We start from the raw sequence: 17,115 nt of genomic DNA, 5'->3' as shown, positions 1-17,115 counted from the left end.
GTTTTCGCTGGGTGCGGCCCTGTTCCAGGTCGCACCATTCTTTTTGTACTTGCAGTAAAAAATTACTGAAGGACTTCATCTACGATATAAATTTTCGGTAATTTCTCGTCATACGAGCTACCAGCAGTTTTTCGACAGGCAGATATATGTGTGAAAAGAATGAATGAACAATTGTAAGTGTTTGGATTCGTCGGGGCATTCTGTTTGGAAAAAAATAAAAAAACATCAAAATTTGCAATCGGCGTTGAACTGTTTATTTTGTAAGTAACGAACCGTTACAACTGCTCAGTCAATTTACATATTTTCACAACATCAGCAGATGGTGCAGTCAACCATCCCCTCGACTTCAAAGGAACAAGAGGAAAATCTTTTGAATTGTTGCTGTACAGTGCTTCCTTGCATTGAGCACAAGTAACTATATACATAATTTTCTTGGAAATATATCCAGCAATGTAGTGAACAACATGGTCAACATATTTTGAAAGTTCTTGATATGAGGAATGTGCACAGGAGTAATTGTGATCAGAATATGTACTGAAGAGGTTTTGCAGTCTTTCCTAATTATATTCCTCTGCAGCTACTTTTTTCACCGATCTGCTGCTTGCATAGAGACATTTAGGCTGATATGGAAAGATGCAGTTGCTAGAACTTGAAGGTGCAATTTCAATGTGCAATAGCAAGCTACGATACGCAGATTTAAATGCACGAGCTGAAGGATTATTATTCCAACCACACTTCTGTCTTATGGCCCCAAAAAATGTTTCAAGATGGTCCTGACTTTATTTATATAAGTAAGAATATACTCAAATAATTTGGTGTGAACGAGAGACTCATACAAACCAACAATGCTCTTCATATTTATCAAAAAGAAACCAGGAAACCAGTTTTTCTCTGAGATTTGCATACATATCGCTCAGAAACACGACCATTGCCCAGATTTTCCATTATTTTAAGCGCTTTGCTGTACTTTTCTGCCTTTGTAAAAAATGGTCTCCACTGACATTCATTTTCTTTTTTTATTGGTGCCTTGAAATTTTTGCTATACTTACTGTGTGAATTCATCACGTCAAAGAGAGTATCAAATATTGTGATGAATTCAGCTGTAGCTTCAGCACCCTGAAATTCTGGCAAATGCAAGTGTTCTCACAAAATATCAGTGCATCAGCTACACTCTTACTTAGCACCTGAGTTGCCAATTTCACTTTCATTTTGTGGTTTCTCCATGCTATGTGGCTTTTCGTTAGCTTGTTAGCAATAAATAAACCTTCATTTTCCTGAATTTTTACCAAATTTGAATGAAATTCCAGTCTATAACAGACCCATTTCCATTTCGTAAAATTTTCTCGCCAAGACAGTTTCTAATGAGCTTGATCATATGACTAGCATCTAAGATGATGTAAACTTTTTTCGAAAGATCTCTCGGGTGGTCAAAGTGTGTAACAGGATCATCTACCAATAGTTGAGCACCTAACTGCTCCCCCATGCTGATATTGGAAGATGTCCCATCAAAAGTTAATGCATGCACATCAACGCCAACATCATACAATTTGCGCAAACACTCTCTCACCAACGAAGCTTTCTCTGATGATAATAATGAAGATATTAAAAAATATCCCAAGGGTATTTTCAAATGCTTTTTCATCAACACCAGCATCAAAACACATGCTTCTTTAGCAAGAGGTAAGTCATCACTATGAGCCCCAGTCCCAATGTCCACAAAACCAGTGGTTTTGTGCCCATCATAACACAAGTGTTTTTTTTTTGACATGTCATCAATAACCAAACAACCTGAAACTCTTTCCCCTTTCGTGCTCTCTGCAGCAACAATTGAACATAATGCTTCAAATGATTCACCAGTAAAACCAGGCTCTGCATTGACGGAACTGTACCACCCAGACAGAGTTCTAGGAGATGGTAAAGCAAGATGGAATTTATTTCTAACAAATCTGTATGCAGCTGGAGAGTAAACATGCAATGTCATAGCAAAGGACCTCAGTAGCGGAGTGTAAGTTTTTCTTTCTTATCTGACCATTCTTCTTACTAATTCATATATATCTGGTGGTATTGTAGACTGTAGAACATCAAGTGCTAGCTCAGAAATCAATTTCTTCTCCTTAAGTTCACTAATGCATTGTTTAGTGACAAACATTTCTTCTGGAGACGTCTTTTCTTCTGATGAAGACTCTTGATTTTTTTCTTTTTTTCCTGTAAGCTTCTCATAGCATCTTCTAGCTTCCTTTTTACGGCTTGTTTTATAGGTGTGTTTTCCGATAGCTCTGGTTCAACTTGAACCTCCTTGCATGAACAGGAAACAGTCTTCTGATTTCCTAATTGAGGGACATACAGTTCAGTATTATCATTGCTTGTGTTAGTAACAACTTCTGCATCTGTGTTGGTGGACTTCTCTGGAGTGGTCACAATTGTCTCACGTTTTGAAATGATTTTAACACCAACAACCTGTACCTACAATTCAAATCAGAGAAATGTTCAAGAATGATGGTAACAACAAACATCCAAAATAATTGTGTGCTTAATAATATACTATCTTTTCTATTTGGAGTGCCTTATACACATATTTTGAGTCAAGTGATCCTGGCGATACCAGGATTCCTATTGGTTAAAAAATATGGAGGGGAAATGTATGACATCATATTGAAAGTGTAAACAAGTGATAATAGATGCAAAATGTTAAAGGGTTGGTAGCACTGCAGCCGTTAATGGAGACGTGTGGTAGTTTAGTTTGTCACAGTGTGTTAGTTATGGAGGAGACATTTGAAGGAAAAATGACAGGTAGGTGGGAATAAGCCGGCTGTAAGTGTTGTTAGTAAAAAAACGAGTAGAGAGTTATGTGTGAAGATGATGGAAAAAGGGTAGAGAAAGTTATGAGATTCATGAAAAAATGTGTTTATAGATCTAAAAAAAGATAAGTATAAAAATAAGTAGAAACAAAAGTGTTGTAGTAGGAATGATAGAGGAAAAACGATAAGAGAAAATGTATGCAGATGGGGAAGTAGTTTTTTGAAATAAAAAAAAGGCAAGTAATAGATGGAGAAGAAGTGATGTGAGAAATAGTTGAATGGTAAGTATTTAATTGAAGGCTGGAATAGGTAGGACACGAGGGAACTATGCAATACCACGGAAATTATTCATTCAGTATCGAGACATACACTTGAATGGGTAGGATTCAAGTGAACTACCTACGTGATACCCAAAAACTTTTGAAAGGCAATTGTAGAAGCAGAGAAAAAGTTCCCCGCCCAAAACCCCCATATCCCGTGCTTATCCCAAAAGAAAGTAGGGGAGGTAATGATGGAGGCGATGCCATATTGGTGACATCAATAAATAATAGCCTGGTATCGGCAAGTTCACTTCTCCCCATATTTTTCACATTTATTTTTCCATAAACACTGCTGGCCAATGAACTTTTTAAGTACCGGTACATGCATGCATGCATGCTGAACCAATTCACATCTCTATTAGGCCCCTATGTACCTCCTAAGCAAAATCCACCACGTTTTGCTTCATTGCAGACATGCAATAGGGCTTTAATCAAGTTAAGTTTTACATAACCTAAACGGTTTATTTCTCTGATTTAATTTTACTGTTAAGTAGCTAATTGTTCATTTAATATTCTGAGTTTGTTTATTTATTTTTCAGAATAATTTATTTCTTTTCAGAATAATTTACTGATCTATCAGTAAATTAATAGAAATTAAAAAACACGGTAAATATGTAGTTGGGCGGTATTTGCGAAAAAAAATGTTAAAAATCCGAAAATACTTTTATTATATGCTCTTTATCTTCCTCTTTTCATTAAACCTGGCGAAGATAAGAAATTCTAAATACTTTAGGAGATATCGAATTTTTTAATATTCATAGTTGGGCGATATTTGATAAAAAATAAATTTAAATTCCGAAAATACTTTTATTCTATGCTCTTTAACTTCCTCTTTTCATTAAACCCAGCGGAGATAAGAAATTCCAAACACTTTAGGAGATATCGAAATTTTTAATTTTCATCACAATACCTGTGCATTCATGCGGCATTGACCATTGTTTCTTGTTTACGAGTATGAATTTTTTTTCTCGCGACGTAGGTGAACGACTACATCATTTTCTACTAATGGCAAAGAAATAGTACCCGCATCTAACTTAAGGTGAGTTTTTAACGATTCAAATTTTAATGTTTTATTTGTTATTTGAATTTTGTTGCGCAAGTAATAAGTAAAAAAAAAATAACGTGAGTTCCTACTGTTCATCCTTTGCCCCGGTTTGATAGGTCAGGTCAGTTACATTATAAATACTTTAAAACTAAACAACCATTAAAATTAATTCATATTATTTTTAATGTACGCTTAGTTTGAAAGTATTTATAATGTAACTGACCTGACCTAATCGACCAGTTTAATTAATTAGGCATTCACGAACACACTGCAAAATAAAAAAAATGGCAACGGTCGAATGATTGCACAGGTCTTGTATTGCAAAATAAGAACGGAGATATCTCCTAAAGTATTTGGAATTTCTTATCTCCGCCACGTTTAATGAAAAGAGGCCAAGTTAAAGAGCATAGAATAAAAGTATTTTCGGATTTTTAACTTTTTTTTCGCAAATACAGCCCAACTACATATTTACCAAAAACAAAACTGAAAATGTTATCTAGATGGTTCACAACTTTAAATAATCTTTGTAAGTTGTTATTCTATTGATATGAAAAATTTTAAAAATGAGATCCCTGTGAAAATTTTTAAAATATGATACTGCAAAATTCAAAATTAAAGCCACTTACTTCAAGGCATTTCATATATGTCATTTTAATTGTTTTTTGATTTGATATAGAAATGATTATTCAGAATTTTTTTTCCAATTGTTATATAGCCATTCCATTATAAACCAGGGCTGAAGCCTTTGAAAATTGTAAAAAGTGAAATAAATAATAGTAGGATGAAACCCATTGAAAAAGGAAGAGAATATTACAAAAATGAAAGGAAAAATAATTTACGGGCGATCTGAGGTCGGGAAGTGAAAAGGGTGAGTTTTTAAGGGTAAATACCTGTTTATCTTGATTTCTGGCAATACTACAAGTCCTATGGAAAAAAGTTAAATAGCAAAGTTTTAGGTAATAAAAACATCTACAACTTTTGTATTTACACGTTTTTCACATAACCTCAAAATTTATGTGAAAAATTCAAATAACCAAGTTTTTGGGTTTTTATTTTTATCTTTTACAAAAAAAATAATTTATTTTCACTAAATTTGGTGAAAACCTACCTTTTTATGTCCCAAAAACACTGTAATTTTTTTGATTTAAAATATTTATTTTTTCACCTTATTTTGACCTAATATTGAAAAAGCACCCTAATTTTCAATCGAAAATTCCCACGTCAAAATATCAGCTTTTTTAAAAAAGTCAGTGGGCTTTTTGTTTGTTGAAATCTCTACTTTCTGATGGTGTAAAAATATATATACACAGTACTATAGTAAATGTTCTCAGAAAATGCAATAAACGAAAATACTATTATTAATTAATATTTACACTTAAATTACTCGAAAAACGTAAGATTCCATTTTAAATTGATGAAAAATATTACCAATCCATAAAACATAAAGATTGCAAAAAAATGCTATAATAGTTCTATATATTAAAGATAGTATTTAAAGGGGATTTCATCTAAAAAAAATGTGACTGCTGCAATTTTTTAAGTAAAAAAGTTGATTTATTAAATTCTTATTGCAGAAATGCAACTATATTTTTGAAGGATTCATATTTGAAACTATTAGACGTGATAACTAGTTCTTTTACATTTCCAGAACCTGGCTTGAGAAAATAAATGTCATGAATATTTGAATTCAATTGATTCAAAAGGACCAAAAGATCAATATCCACAACAATGACAGTTTTATTAGTATCTCTGGCAATTTCTATCGAAGTCTTAATTATGTCAGCATCAGCATTTTCTTCTGCTAGTTTACAGGAAAATCCTTGTGACTGTAATATTTTCATTAAAGTTTTTATTATTTTTTCCTTGTTTTTCTCGTTAAATAAAAAATTTTCTTGCATAAATGGTATTTTTGTATGGTTTTGATAATTGAACTCTGAAATATTGTCTGAGGTTTTTCTACAACTACGTTCTCCTCTTTTAGTTGAATTAGCTGCTCGTACTGTTGTCACAGTAACTGATTTTTTAATTTTGGGGTACCCATAAAAAACAATAAAGCTTCCTGCTGCGTAATGTTTTCTATGTAGCGCTAATATTTATTCATGATCTCTTCCCCGTTTCTTTTTTCTGTCAAATTACTTTGTGCAGTAAAAATCCACCGTCGAAGACATGCACAATGCATTTCTGCAATAAGAATTTAATAAATCAACTTTTTTACTGAAAAAAATTTGCAGCAGTCACATTTTTTTATAGATGAAATCCCCTTTAAATCCTATCTTTAATATATAGAACTATTTTCGCATGTTTTTTTTGCCATCTTTATGTTTTATGGGTTTGTAATATTTTTTATCAATTTAAAATGGAATCTTACGTTTTTCGAGTAATTAAAGTGTAAATTTTAATCAATAGCTCAAATTTGTACATAATGATTTTAAAAAAATTAATTCGGATTCAAGTATTTTCATTTTTTTTTTTTTTTTGCATTTTCTGAGAACATTTACCATGGTAATGTGTGTGTGTGTATGTGTGTCTATATATATATTTCACCATCATAAAGTATAGATTTCAACGAACAAAAAACCCACTGACTTTTTAAAAAAAGCTGATATTTTGTCGTGGGAATTTTCGATTGAAAATTAGGGTGCTTATTCGATATTAGGTCAAAATAAGGTGAAAAAATAAATATTTTAAATCAAAAAAATTATAGTGTGTTTGGGACATAAAAAGGCAGGTTTTCACCAAATTCAGTGAAAATAAATTGTTTTTTTGTAAAAGATAAAAATTAAAAACCAAAAATATGATCATTTGAATTTTTCACAAATTTTGAGGTTATGTGAAAAACGTGTAAATACAAAAAATGTAGATGTTTTTATTACCTAAAACTTTGCTATTTAACCTTTTTCCATAGGACTTGTAGTTTTGCCGGAAATCGAGATAAACCGTTTTTTACCCTTAAAAACTCACCCCCTTCCACCTCCCGATCTCAGATTGCCCGTAAATTATTTTTCCTTTCATTTTTGTTATATTCTCTTCCTTTTCTAATGGGTTTCATCCAACTATTATTTTTTTTGTTTCAAAAATTATCTACCCTGGTCTATTAGCTAACAGGGACAAGGTTTGACGATAGAAAATATGCATATGAACCTGTTAGCAGTAATATGGTGAATGTTGATTAGTGTAATTATGCAGAGATACACAAAAGTGCATGTACAATTGTGTAACATGTGATAAGTTTCATAAATAGGACTTACGAACTATTAAAATAGAACAGAGATTACCATACTGTTAGATTATGTAGGCAAGATGTCTTTGTGTTTATAGAAATGTAGACATTCTGTGACGTGTAACGTATGTTTGTATGATATAGCTAATAGTTTTAAAAATGCCCACATTAGGAGGGGTGTTGCTTATGGTATGCATAAACTGTCATTTTCATATAGTCAACACATGTGTCGAATACTTGCGAATCGCATTTAAAGATTATAACTCCTATAAGGTAAAAGCACCGGTAGTGGACACCCTTAAGAAATTATTTTTTAAAAAATCTGCTAAAAAAATTCCTGAAAGCACAAAAGTGGTTAAATGTTATTAATGTATGCATTGGCCAATTCTCCAATCCTTCTTTGTCATCTAGAAACGTGGATTAACAATGAACATAGCATAGTTATTAATATAATAATTTTTAAAAATAATAGTGTTCTCATACCAGTAGTGGACATGGCAAAATTATACGTTTTCCTAGTAGTGGACACAACATTTAACCAGTGGTGGACACACATTGAAATGTGCAGAAACATTTGCAAAACTAATTTTATATTTACATAAATAAAGAAATAGAGACTAATACAGTAATTTAACTTATTGGGATTAAATTTAATTATTAAATTTTTGAGCATAAAATTAACTTAACTTAATTGTATAAGACAAAACTTGAACTTAAGCAACATTCTACACAAAAATCAAAAGATAAAAATGCAAACTGTCTTCAAAGTTTAGGTAATGTTACCTGGGGTATGAGATTTACAAGACGAACAGCAAGACAATAAAAAAAACCACAAACACTGCAGCTTTTAAATTACATTTCAAACACATCTACAGGTCCACTGAAGGCGTATTTCATCCTGCCTCCATGAAGTTCAAAGTTTGGGTTTGGCAAAATGCCCACAATTTGAGTAACGTGAACATACGAAATGTCATTGTCCTTAGGTGCAAAAATTTTCTTGGATGGACCAACTGCTCTCATCCCCATTACTTGGATATTGGCACCTTCTAATGTTTGTATTATGCATACATATCTGTACTTTGTAGCCAACCGTTTTCCTCCCATAAAAGTTACAAGCACAAAGGCTCCTGGTTGTACATTTCTCTCATTTGGCTCTTGCAATATGAGTTCTTCTTCAGACACTTCACTCATAGCGTCCGACGAATCTAGCAGAACGAGATCCCGATCATCTTCGGAAGATGATGTATAGTCTTCATTGCTGATAGTTTTGCCAGTAGGCATTAGTGGCTTCTTTTCCAATTTCTTCCTATTCCTTTCTGCAATTCCTTTTTCTGCTGAAGTTTAACAGATCATCCTTCGTTACAGGAAAGCCTGCTTTAGCAGCAGAAACAATCCACTCAACAAGAATGTCCTCTTCCTCTGGTGTAAGCCAGGAATCTGGACCCATTCTCCTTGCAACTGGGCTTTTCCCCGAGATTTTGCTATGTAGAGTAATTCGTGGTACTCCATGGTTCGTAGCTGCTCTCTTGATGCTCAGACCATTCTGCACATCTTTTATAGCAGCTTCCATTGCTGCATGTTCATATCGCAGGATGGACCGTTTTGACATTGTGGCCTAAAGCAAAGAAACAAGTAGAATTTTTAATATCTGCATTTTATTATTCAATACAAATTTGACATTGTTGTATAAAATAGATCTACACGCCAAGCAGTATGTGTTAGATGTATGTATACTCTGCCCTAATTATGGGAGACCTTTAGAAAAATAGATACGTAAATTTTTATGTTGTCAAAATACAATTATATAAGTATTAACCAAAGGTGGACATACAAAAAAACCAGTGGTGGACATCTGTGTCATCTATTGGTAATGTTACGAATTTTAAACTGGAAGTCATAGCAATTTGTCAATGTTATATAAACATAACTTTTAAGTGAAGTTGCACATGTTTTAAATTTAAAATTAAATTCACCAGTAGTGGACATGTGTGTCCACTATATGGAAATGAGAGGTTACGCATGCCAGTAGTTGACACCCCTCATAACAGGGCCATTTTTAAAAATATTTTATCATACGAACATATATTATGTGCCACAGAATATCTATATTACTATAAACACAAGACATCTTACCTACATAATCTAATACTTAGTAAAAACATGTCTAACAGCACTTACCTCCTTATCACTTTTGACAACAAATGGCAAGATTTCTGCACTTCCTCTACCGCCACTCAGATTTGGCGCGGTTAAAAAGTAAACATGGGGTGCTTTCCGAAAACAATCATATCGGTTGTGTCACAAAAGTCGACTTGTAATTATCAATTTTTTAGGTACGCGATATATAGACCCAACCTCTTATTTTTTTTATTCAAAGTCAAAAGTGTCCATTACTGGGTGGGGTGTCCATCACCGGTGTGTTTACCTTAATTTTGCTTAAAATTAATGTTTCCGTAACAGCTGTACATTAGTATGAGTACCAGTTTAAAATTCATAACATTACTACTATTTTCTGTACCTGATGGTAATATAGTCTCAATCATGTTCACATACCAGTGAAGCACAAGCTGCATCAGGCAGATCACTGGAACTGTGAGAAGTGCTAACTGAGGCATTACAAATCCTTGTGATGCGTCTACGTGGTTTCCCTCTCTGTAAAAAAATCCACGTGTAACAAATAAGAGAGTATTAATTCAGTGTTGTCACACAGTTACTTATTCTTAAATTTTCATTATTTAAAATATAATTTACATGAAAAGAGGAATACAGAACATACAAATTAAGTAATTGTTCAACTTCAAGAAAGACTAAGCACAACCTTTAAAAAATTTATTTTTACCTACTGAAGATAAGAAAAAGAAAATGTCAACTAGGGGCCTAGATAGTAGGCCCTAATAGATCTACTGTAGGTAAAATATGTATTCCCTTGTTACTGATTGCAATTTGTATGATTTTTTTTTTGTTCTCACCACATCCCTGGATTATTTATGTTATCTATGTCACTTTTTGCTTTATAATTTTCCTGAGCTTCACAGTAATCCCCACTATCCACTAAGGTGCACGGCAGATACAGACCATAAGTAATGGGGCACACTGCAGGAGAGGAGGAAAGTAAGGATGTTCAAGGGGGTAAGCGGTGTGGGTGGGAGAGAACAACTGGGAAACAAGGTACAGAAGGTGCTTTAGGTGAAAGTGAGATCATGAGTGGAAAATACAGAGTTGACAAGAAGGCAAAGGAGTGAAATTAGTTTTAGAAGGACAGCAGCAAAGGGGTTTGTGGACAGTACCTAAGGATCGAGGTATTGAGGAGGGTAGAGAACGAGTTTCCTTGCCACCGGGCAGTAGCCCAATTGGAAGAAAGATTTCATTCTAATTAAACACCCACCTTTTGATAGTTTGAAGGAAATTCTGGAAACACAGAAGGCACAGCATTTTCTCGAATTCTTGTCCTCCGCCCAGTACGATCAAACATGATATCGTCAAAATGACGTGAACATAAATAGTTTGTGTCTTTAGCCTTCCAGCACTTCCCTCTGACAGCATCTTCCCACAATTTCCGCCGCTCTGGATTTTTTGGAAACCTACAATTAAAGTCACAAAATGTTTTAGATGGGTTTGTAGCATCACAATAATCAATAGACCTTTTAGGTACAGCACAGTGGCGTAGCCAGGATTTGTGTATGGAAGGAGGGGGGGGGGGGGGTTAAGAAGCATGGTTCCCCTCCCCTAAAAAATTTGGATTTTAAGGTGTAAAATAGTGCTATTTTAGCAGTTTACGGTACTTAACTTTAAATATTGTTGGTAAAAATATTATTAATTTGGTAAATATTTACAATCGCGGTAGATGCCAAAAAAAATGCTAAAAATCCGAAAATACTTTTATTCTATGCTCTTTCACTTCCTCTTTTCAAATCAACCGGCGGAGATAAGAAATTCCAAATACTTTAGGAGATATAGAATTTTTAGATTTTCATCACAATACCTATGAATTCAGGCGGCCACCATTGTTTCTTGTTTACGAGACGAGTATGATTTTTTCCACGTAGGTGAACGGTGAACCGACCATTGTTGCTTGTTTACGTTTATGATTTTTTATTTTCGCGACGTAGGTAGAACGACTACATCATTTTCTACTAATGGCAAAGGAATGTACCCGCCTCTAACGTATCTGAGTTTTTAACGTTTCAAATTTTAATGTTTTATTTGTTGCGCAAGTAATAAGTAAAAAAATTACGTGAGTTCCTACCGTTCATCCTTTGTCCCGGTTTGTTAGGTCAGGTCAGCTACATTATAAATACTTTAAAACTAAACAACCATTAAAATTAATTTATATTATTTTTAATGTCTGCTTAGTTTGAAAGTATTAATAATGTAACTGACCTGACCTAATCGACCATTTTAATTAATTAGGCATTCACGAACGGTAAATCAAGACGCACATAAAGTTCTGCCATTCCCGATTACACCCGAACCATTTACCTTCGGCCAACCTCGGTTTTATTTATTAATATTTATATTTCTCTGTTTATTTTAATGTAGGTATACTAACCTAACTAACCGTCCATAGTGTTTTAAAGTGTTTTAATGTAGCTAACCTAACATAACATAACTATAATAAAAGTATTTTCAGATTTTAATAGATACTCCTAAACAAGCAACAATGTAGTCGTTCACCTACGTCGCGGAAAAAAAATTCATACTCGTCTCGTAAACAAGAAACAATGGTGGCCGCCTGAATTCACAGGTATTGTGATGAAAATTTAAAAATTTGATATCTCCTAAAGTATTTGGAATTTCTTACCTCCGCCGGTTGATTTGAAAAGAGGAAGTGAAAGAGCACAGAATAAAAGTATTTTCAGATTTTTAGCATTTTTTTTTTGGCATCTACCGCGACTCTACATATGATGAAATTAAAAAATTTGATATCTCCTAAAGTATTTGGAATTTCTTACCTCCGCCGGTTGTTTTGAAAAGAGGAAGTGAAAGGGCACAGAATAAAAGTATTTTCAGATTTTTAGCATTTTTTTTGGCATCTACCGCGATTGTAAATATTTACCCTCGCTGTATGAACGCACATTATACATTTACAAAACGAAAATAACAGTTTCTTACTTGTGGAAAGTTAATCCATCACAACTGCCGAATCTATTAGTGCAGCCAAAAGCTGCACAAGATTTCACCATCACGTGTATTCAGCAAAAAATTTAAACGGTGCCAATCAAAACAATCAACAATGTAAGCATTCGCGTTTTTGTAACCACAAGCTCTATCCTTGCAGTGTTGCCAGATTGTAAATGTAAATGTCTCGTACCAAGGAGCGAACATTCTCGTACGACACACAAAAAATCTCGTACACAATGGTATTGTAAAAGCAAAAGTTTAAATATTTATTTTATTTGTCGTCGAGCGGGCTGATCCCCTTATTGGTTGTGTAGGTTCTTGGGCTAGCTCAGTTGGGGGTGGGTTTCGGGCCGCGTGGCAGTTAAGAGGATCTAGCCTGCTAATAATGAAACTACATAGGGTTTCGTGGCACTCACTCTTTTTATTGGCCACTATTTGCACTGGCACGGGGCTATCGCAGTTCCCGCCTACGACCGTTCTTAGGTGAGGCCTGACTACACGAGAATTTCCCCTTACACGGCCGCCTATGGGAAGTAGTAGGCGCCGGCGTCGCGGCGCTAACCGATGGCGTTTGTCCCAAACCGGCAGGGCTTTGATTTCCTGTCCTATAGCGAATTCAGGCAAGCACTACCTGCGGACACAGTTTCTGAAATGTCCCATTAAAATGGCGAGGTCTCGTCCATGACACAATGGTACTATTTTATCCTAGGCAATGCATGACTATACAAGCGAATAAAGATATATATATATATACATACATACGAGAGGAAAGGAAAAAATTATGAAACACTAATAAAAAGAAAACTAAACTATTTACAATAAGGCGACCCCTTGGCAATAGTTGACATACTAATCTCCATAGTTTCGAACTGCCTGACACGACTCGAAGACTGTTGCTGATCTATTCCCCGCGTCACTGTCGTTAAGCCCGGAGGCCTCTATGCTCACCCGTTTCACTCGTCTTGGCGAGAGCTCGCGGCCGACACGTCACTCCTCCGCGGTTCTCCAGACGCGACTCCCTCCTCTGCTCGCGCCGACCCCCTCCCCGCGCGCGTCTCGTGCAGCATCTCACGTCCTCGTGGACGGGAACCCGCGACTTGTTCACCCCGTGCATATTAAAATACATGTTATTTACCCTTCTAATTTAAATTATACATGATGGATGATATTATAGTTTTTACAATAAAAATTATGTCCTGCTGAAAGAAAAGAAAATATACATAAAAAACTACGTCGGAGGGACACTGATTTATTGAAGGTGGCACCACTGGCTCCCGCACACGCCCGCGCACAGAAGAAGGCGGTGACGCGCCATAACGGCCTGTAGGAGCTAGGGTGGCCTCTGGGTCGACGTCAAATGCCCCCCCCTCCCACAAGGCCATTATGCGCGTCAACGTCTCTTAATCGCATCTGCCGTTGCACTCGTTGATCGTAGAAACGAGAGGGTAGGAAGTGTCTTGGCCTCTGGTGTGTATCGTGTGCGGGTGTCTCGCGAAGGGTGGCAGTAAACTCATGACACTGAGTCGGGATCCTGTGTTAGTGTGGTGGCTTGCCTTTGGTAGGTTATTGCACTGAAATTCCCGTAAGTAGGTGGGTACCCGCCGTATCCTCCTAGGTCGGGAGTTTTCCCCAGATTCGCTTCTGGAAATTGAGGGGCTGAGCGAACAGTTGGGGTCTAATGTCCTGCCCTTTCCCCCCATCCTCGTGGTTGGGATGGCAGACCACCCCGAAGATCCTGGTTCACCTGTCAGGACCCCCATCAGTTCTTCCTCCATCCCCTCTGTGTCCCCCCGTTCTGTATCTGAGTCTGGTTCGGTGACGGTCATAATGAACGACGAGTCCGCCAGACTCGTATTGAGGGGCCAGAGAGGGGTGTCTGGGTCTTTCCCCTCCTCGTCCTCCCCGTCCGTGTCCGGTTCCGTGATGAACTGGATCACGTTTGTGTCGGCGGTCGTTTCGTCTGGTTCCCCAAATGTCCTGGCTGGTTCCATTACGCTCTCTTCTGCCCCTCCTGTCTCCGTTCCCTTCATGGCTGCCCCTGTGTCGGCTGCCGGTCGCGTCTCTGTCACGTCTCCTTGTTCTTTCTGTCCCGCCATGTCCTCGTCCCACCTTCCGTCCATGTCACGGCTGGCTTGGTTTGCGTCGGTGACTGGTGTAGAGGCAGACCCCTCTCCCCTGTCCGTGTCCCTTGGAGCTTGTCTCTCCCCCGCGGCTAGGCGCAGTTGGTCTCTGTGAATTTTTGCGGGCCTCCCGCTTGGTGTACGTATTAAGTACGATGTGGCCCCCGCCTGTCGCAGAACGGTCCTGGGGCCCGCCCATTTCGGGGCTAGACCTGCACAAAAGTTCTTTGCCCTTGACGACAGAGGATGCTGTCGGACGTACACTTGGTCCCCGGGGTTCAGAGTAGGGGGGGGTCTAGTGGACTGTGGTGTCGTCTGCTGTAGATAGGCCTCCTGTCTCCGCCTAGCCCTCTCCTGCATTCTGGTCAGCTCGGTATTGAGACATTCGCCCCATCCGGCTTCTGTGGCTGCCGCCTCTACCCGGCATTCTCCTGGCAGCGCCAGGTTCCGCCCCATGACCAGCTCTGCCGGCGAGTAGCCCGTGGCGGCACTCGTACGACGCCTCAGACAGTATAAGAGGTTCGGCAAATGGGTATCCCATTTTGAATGGTCCTCTCCCAACCGGAGACGGAGCTGAGCCTTTATCTCTTGGTTCCGTCTCTCGGTTGGGTTGGCCCTCGGGTGATACGTCGACGTCGTGTGGTGGCTCACCCCCCACCTTCTGCAGGCCTGTTTCCAGCGGGCTCCCGTGAACTGACATCCGTTGTCCGATAGGAGCACCGCTGGGTACCCGAAGCGAGGGGCTACCTCTCCGTCGATCAGCGCTATCAACGTTCCCGACCGGACGTTGGAGACCGGATAGGCCTCGACCCATCTGGTAAACAGGTCTGTTAGTACTACAAGGAAGCGCTTGCCTTTGCTGCTGCGGGGATAGGGCCCCATGATATCTAGAGCTAGTGTGTGGAATGGGTGTTGCGGGCGGCGAGGTCGCTGTTGCTCCTCGCCGTCTGTCCTCCGGGCCTTGCGCTGCTGGCAAGTGTGGCAGCGTCGGACGTATTCCCGGACATCGTGTCCCATGCCGGGCCAGTGGAAGGAGACCCTGATTGCCTCCGCGGTTTGTTCGGCCCCGGGGTGGCCTGCTAGCTGGTGGTCATGGAAATAACCCAGTATGGCCGCGCGGGCCCCCTTCGGGGCGTGAGTTCGCCAAGCATCCCCACCTCCCGGCACCCGCGTCTGCAGGACCCCGTCCACGCAGCGCTGATCCGGTACCACCTGGTTCCCGCACGCCTCCACGGCGGCCTTCGAGACGTCGTCCCCCCGCTGAACCCGCTGCACGGCGCTAATCAGCTGGGAGAGAGTGTCCACTGCCTCGGGTTCAGTGACTGGTTCCTCCTGTGTTACCGCGTACAATGCCGCGGGCCCCATCTGGTCTCCCGTGACGGGTGCGCGCCCTGACGGAGGAAGCAGATCGTCCCACGTGCCCTCGTCCTCAAAGATGTCCTCTGGGTTAGGATGTCGTGACAATTCATCGGCAAGTTGGTTAGTCCTCCCTGGCACGTGTTCCACTGTGAATGCAAAGTTTTGGAGGGTCACAGCCCACCGGGTAAATTTACTCTTCCTCCCTTGCATCGAGTTCAACCATTTTAAACACTGATTGTCCGTCCTAAGAGTAAACTCCCGCCCTTCCAGATGGTGTTGGTACCGCTTGACAGCCCACACCACTGCCAAGCACTCCTGTTCATTCACATCGTAGTTCCGGGCGGCCGGCCCGAATTTGGCACTGGAATACTCCATCACGCGTCGCTCGCCATTGGGTCCGACCTGGTACAACACGGCCCCCATACCTACTTGACTCGCGTCCGTTTGTAGGTACAGGGGTTCGCCCGGCACCAGCCGTGCGAGGGTGTGACTGTCCTTGAACAAGCGCTTGACAGTAGCCAGGGCGCGGTCGGCCTCCGCGGTCCACCTGTATTTTGTTTTGGGGGATAGCAAGTCCGTCATGGGGGCCGTCACCGCTGCGAAGTCCGGTATGAAGGACCGCAGCCAGTTCAGGAGCCCCATGAGTCTTTGCAGCTGTTTTCTCGTCTGTGGAGCCGCCTTGGACGCGATCAGGTCCAGGTGCTCCGGGAGAGGGCGGCACCCCTTCTCACTGACGACATGCCCCAGGAATCTGATCTCCGTTGCCCCGATATGGCACTTGTGCGGGGCGCAGGTCAGCCCGTGTCTGGCCAGCCGTTCGAGGACCAATGCCAGGTGATGCGCATGGTCCTCCCACGTCCGTGACCAGACGATCACGTCGTCCAGATAGGCCGTGACGAAGTCGCCCACGAACCCATCCAGGACGCGGACCATCATGGCCTGGAATGTCGAGGGGGCGTCCATCAGCCCGAACGGCATGGCTCGGAACTGAAACCTGCGTCCGTCCGGGGCCGTAAACGCGGTCTTAGGACGGTCTTCCTGCCTGACGGGGACTTGCCAATACCCGGACCTTAGATCAAGTGACGTAAATATACGGGCGTCCCCCAAGCCTGCCAACGCGTCTGCAATGTTT

The 17,115-nt window shown here is 39.6% G+C and overlaps 1 protein-coding gene across 2 annotated transcripts in view; it reads right to left on the bottom strand.

The window, feature by feature from the left end:
* Positions 1-12,641, bottom strand: part of LOC134536592 (gastrula zinc finger protein XlCGF57.1-like) — a 90,456-nt gene extending 77,815 nt beyond the window's left edge. Inside the window, exons 1-3 of one of the 2 annotated variants that reach the window (XM_063376356.1) lie at positions 12,496-12,641; positions 10,769-10,964; positions 9,937-10,035 (exon numbers count right to left, since the gene is read on the bottom strand). In XM_063376356.1, the coding sequence (XP_063232426.1) occupies positions 9,937-10,035; positions 10,769-10,964; positions 12,496-12,566 (366 nt within the window). In that variant the 5' untranslated portion in view covers positions 12,567-12,641. The remainder of the gene's footprint in view (positions 1-9,936; positions 10,036-10,768; positions 10,965-12,495) is intronic. The other variant, XM_063376357.1, reaches the window with a different exon arrangement.
* Between the last annotated feature and the right edge of the window lie 4,474 nt (positions 12,642-17,115).

Source organism: Bacillus rossius, chromosome 11, assembly GCF_032445375.1.
Source record: "Bacillus rossius redtenbacheri isolate Brsri chromosome 11, Brsri_v3, whole genome shotgun sequence".
In the NCBI taxonomy this organism is placed as follows: Eukaryota; Metazoa; Arthropoda; class Insecta; order Phasmatodea; family Bacillidae; genus Bacillus; species Bacillus rossius.
The sequence above is the reverse complement of the archived record's forward strand: the minus strand, read 5'-3'. Positions and strand labels throughout refer to the sequence as shown.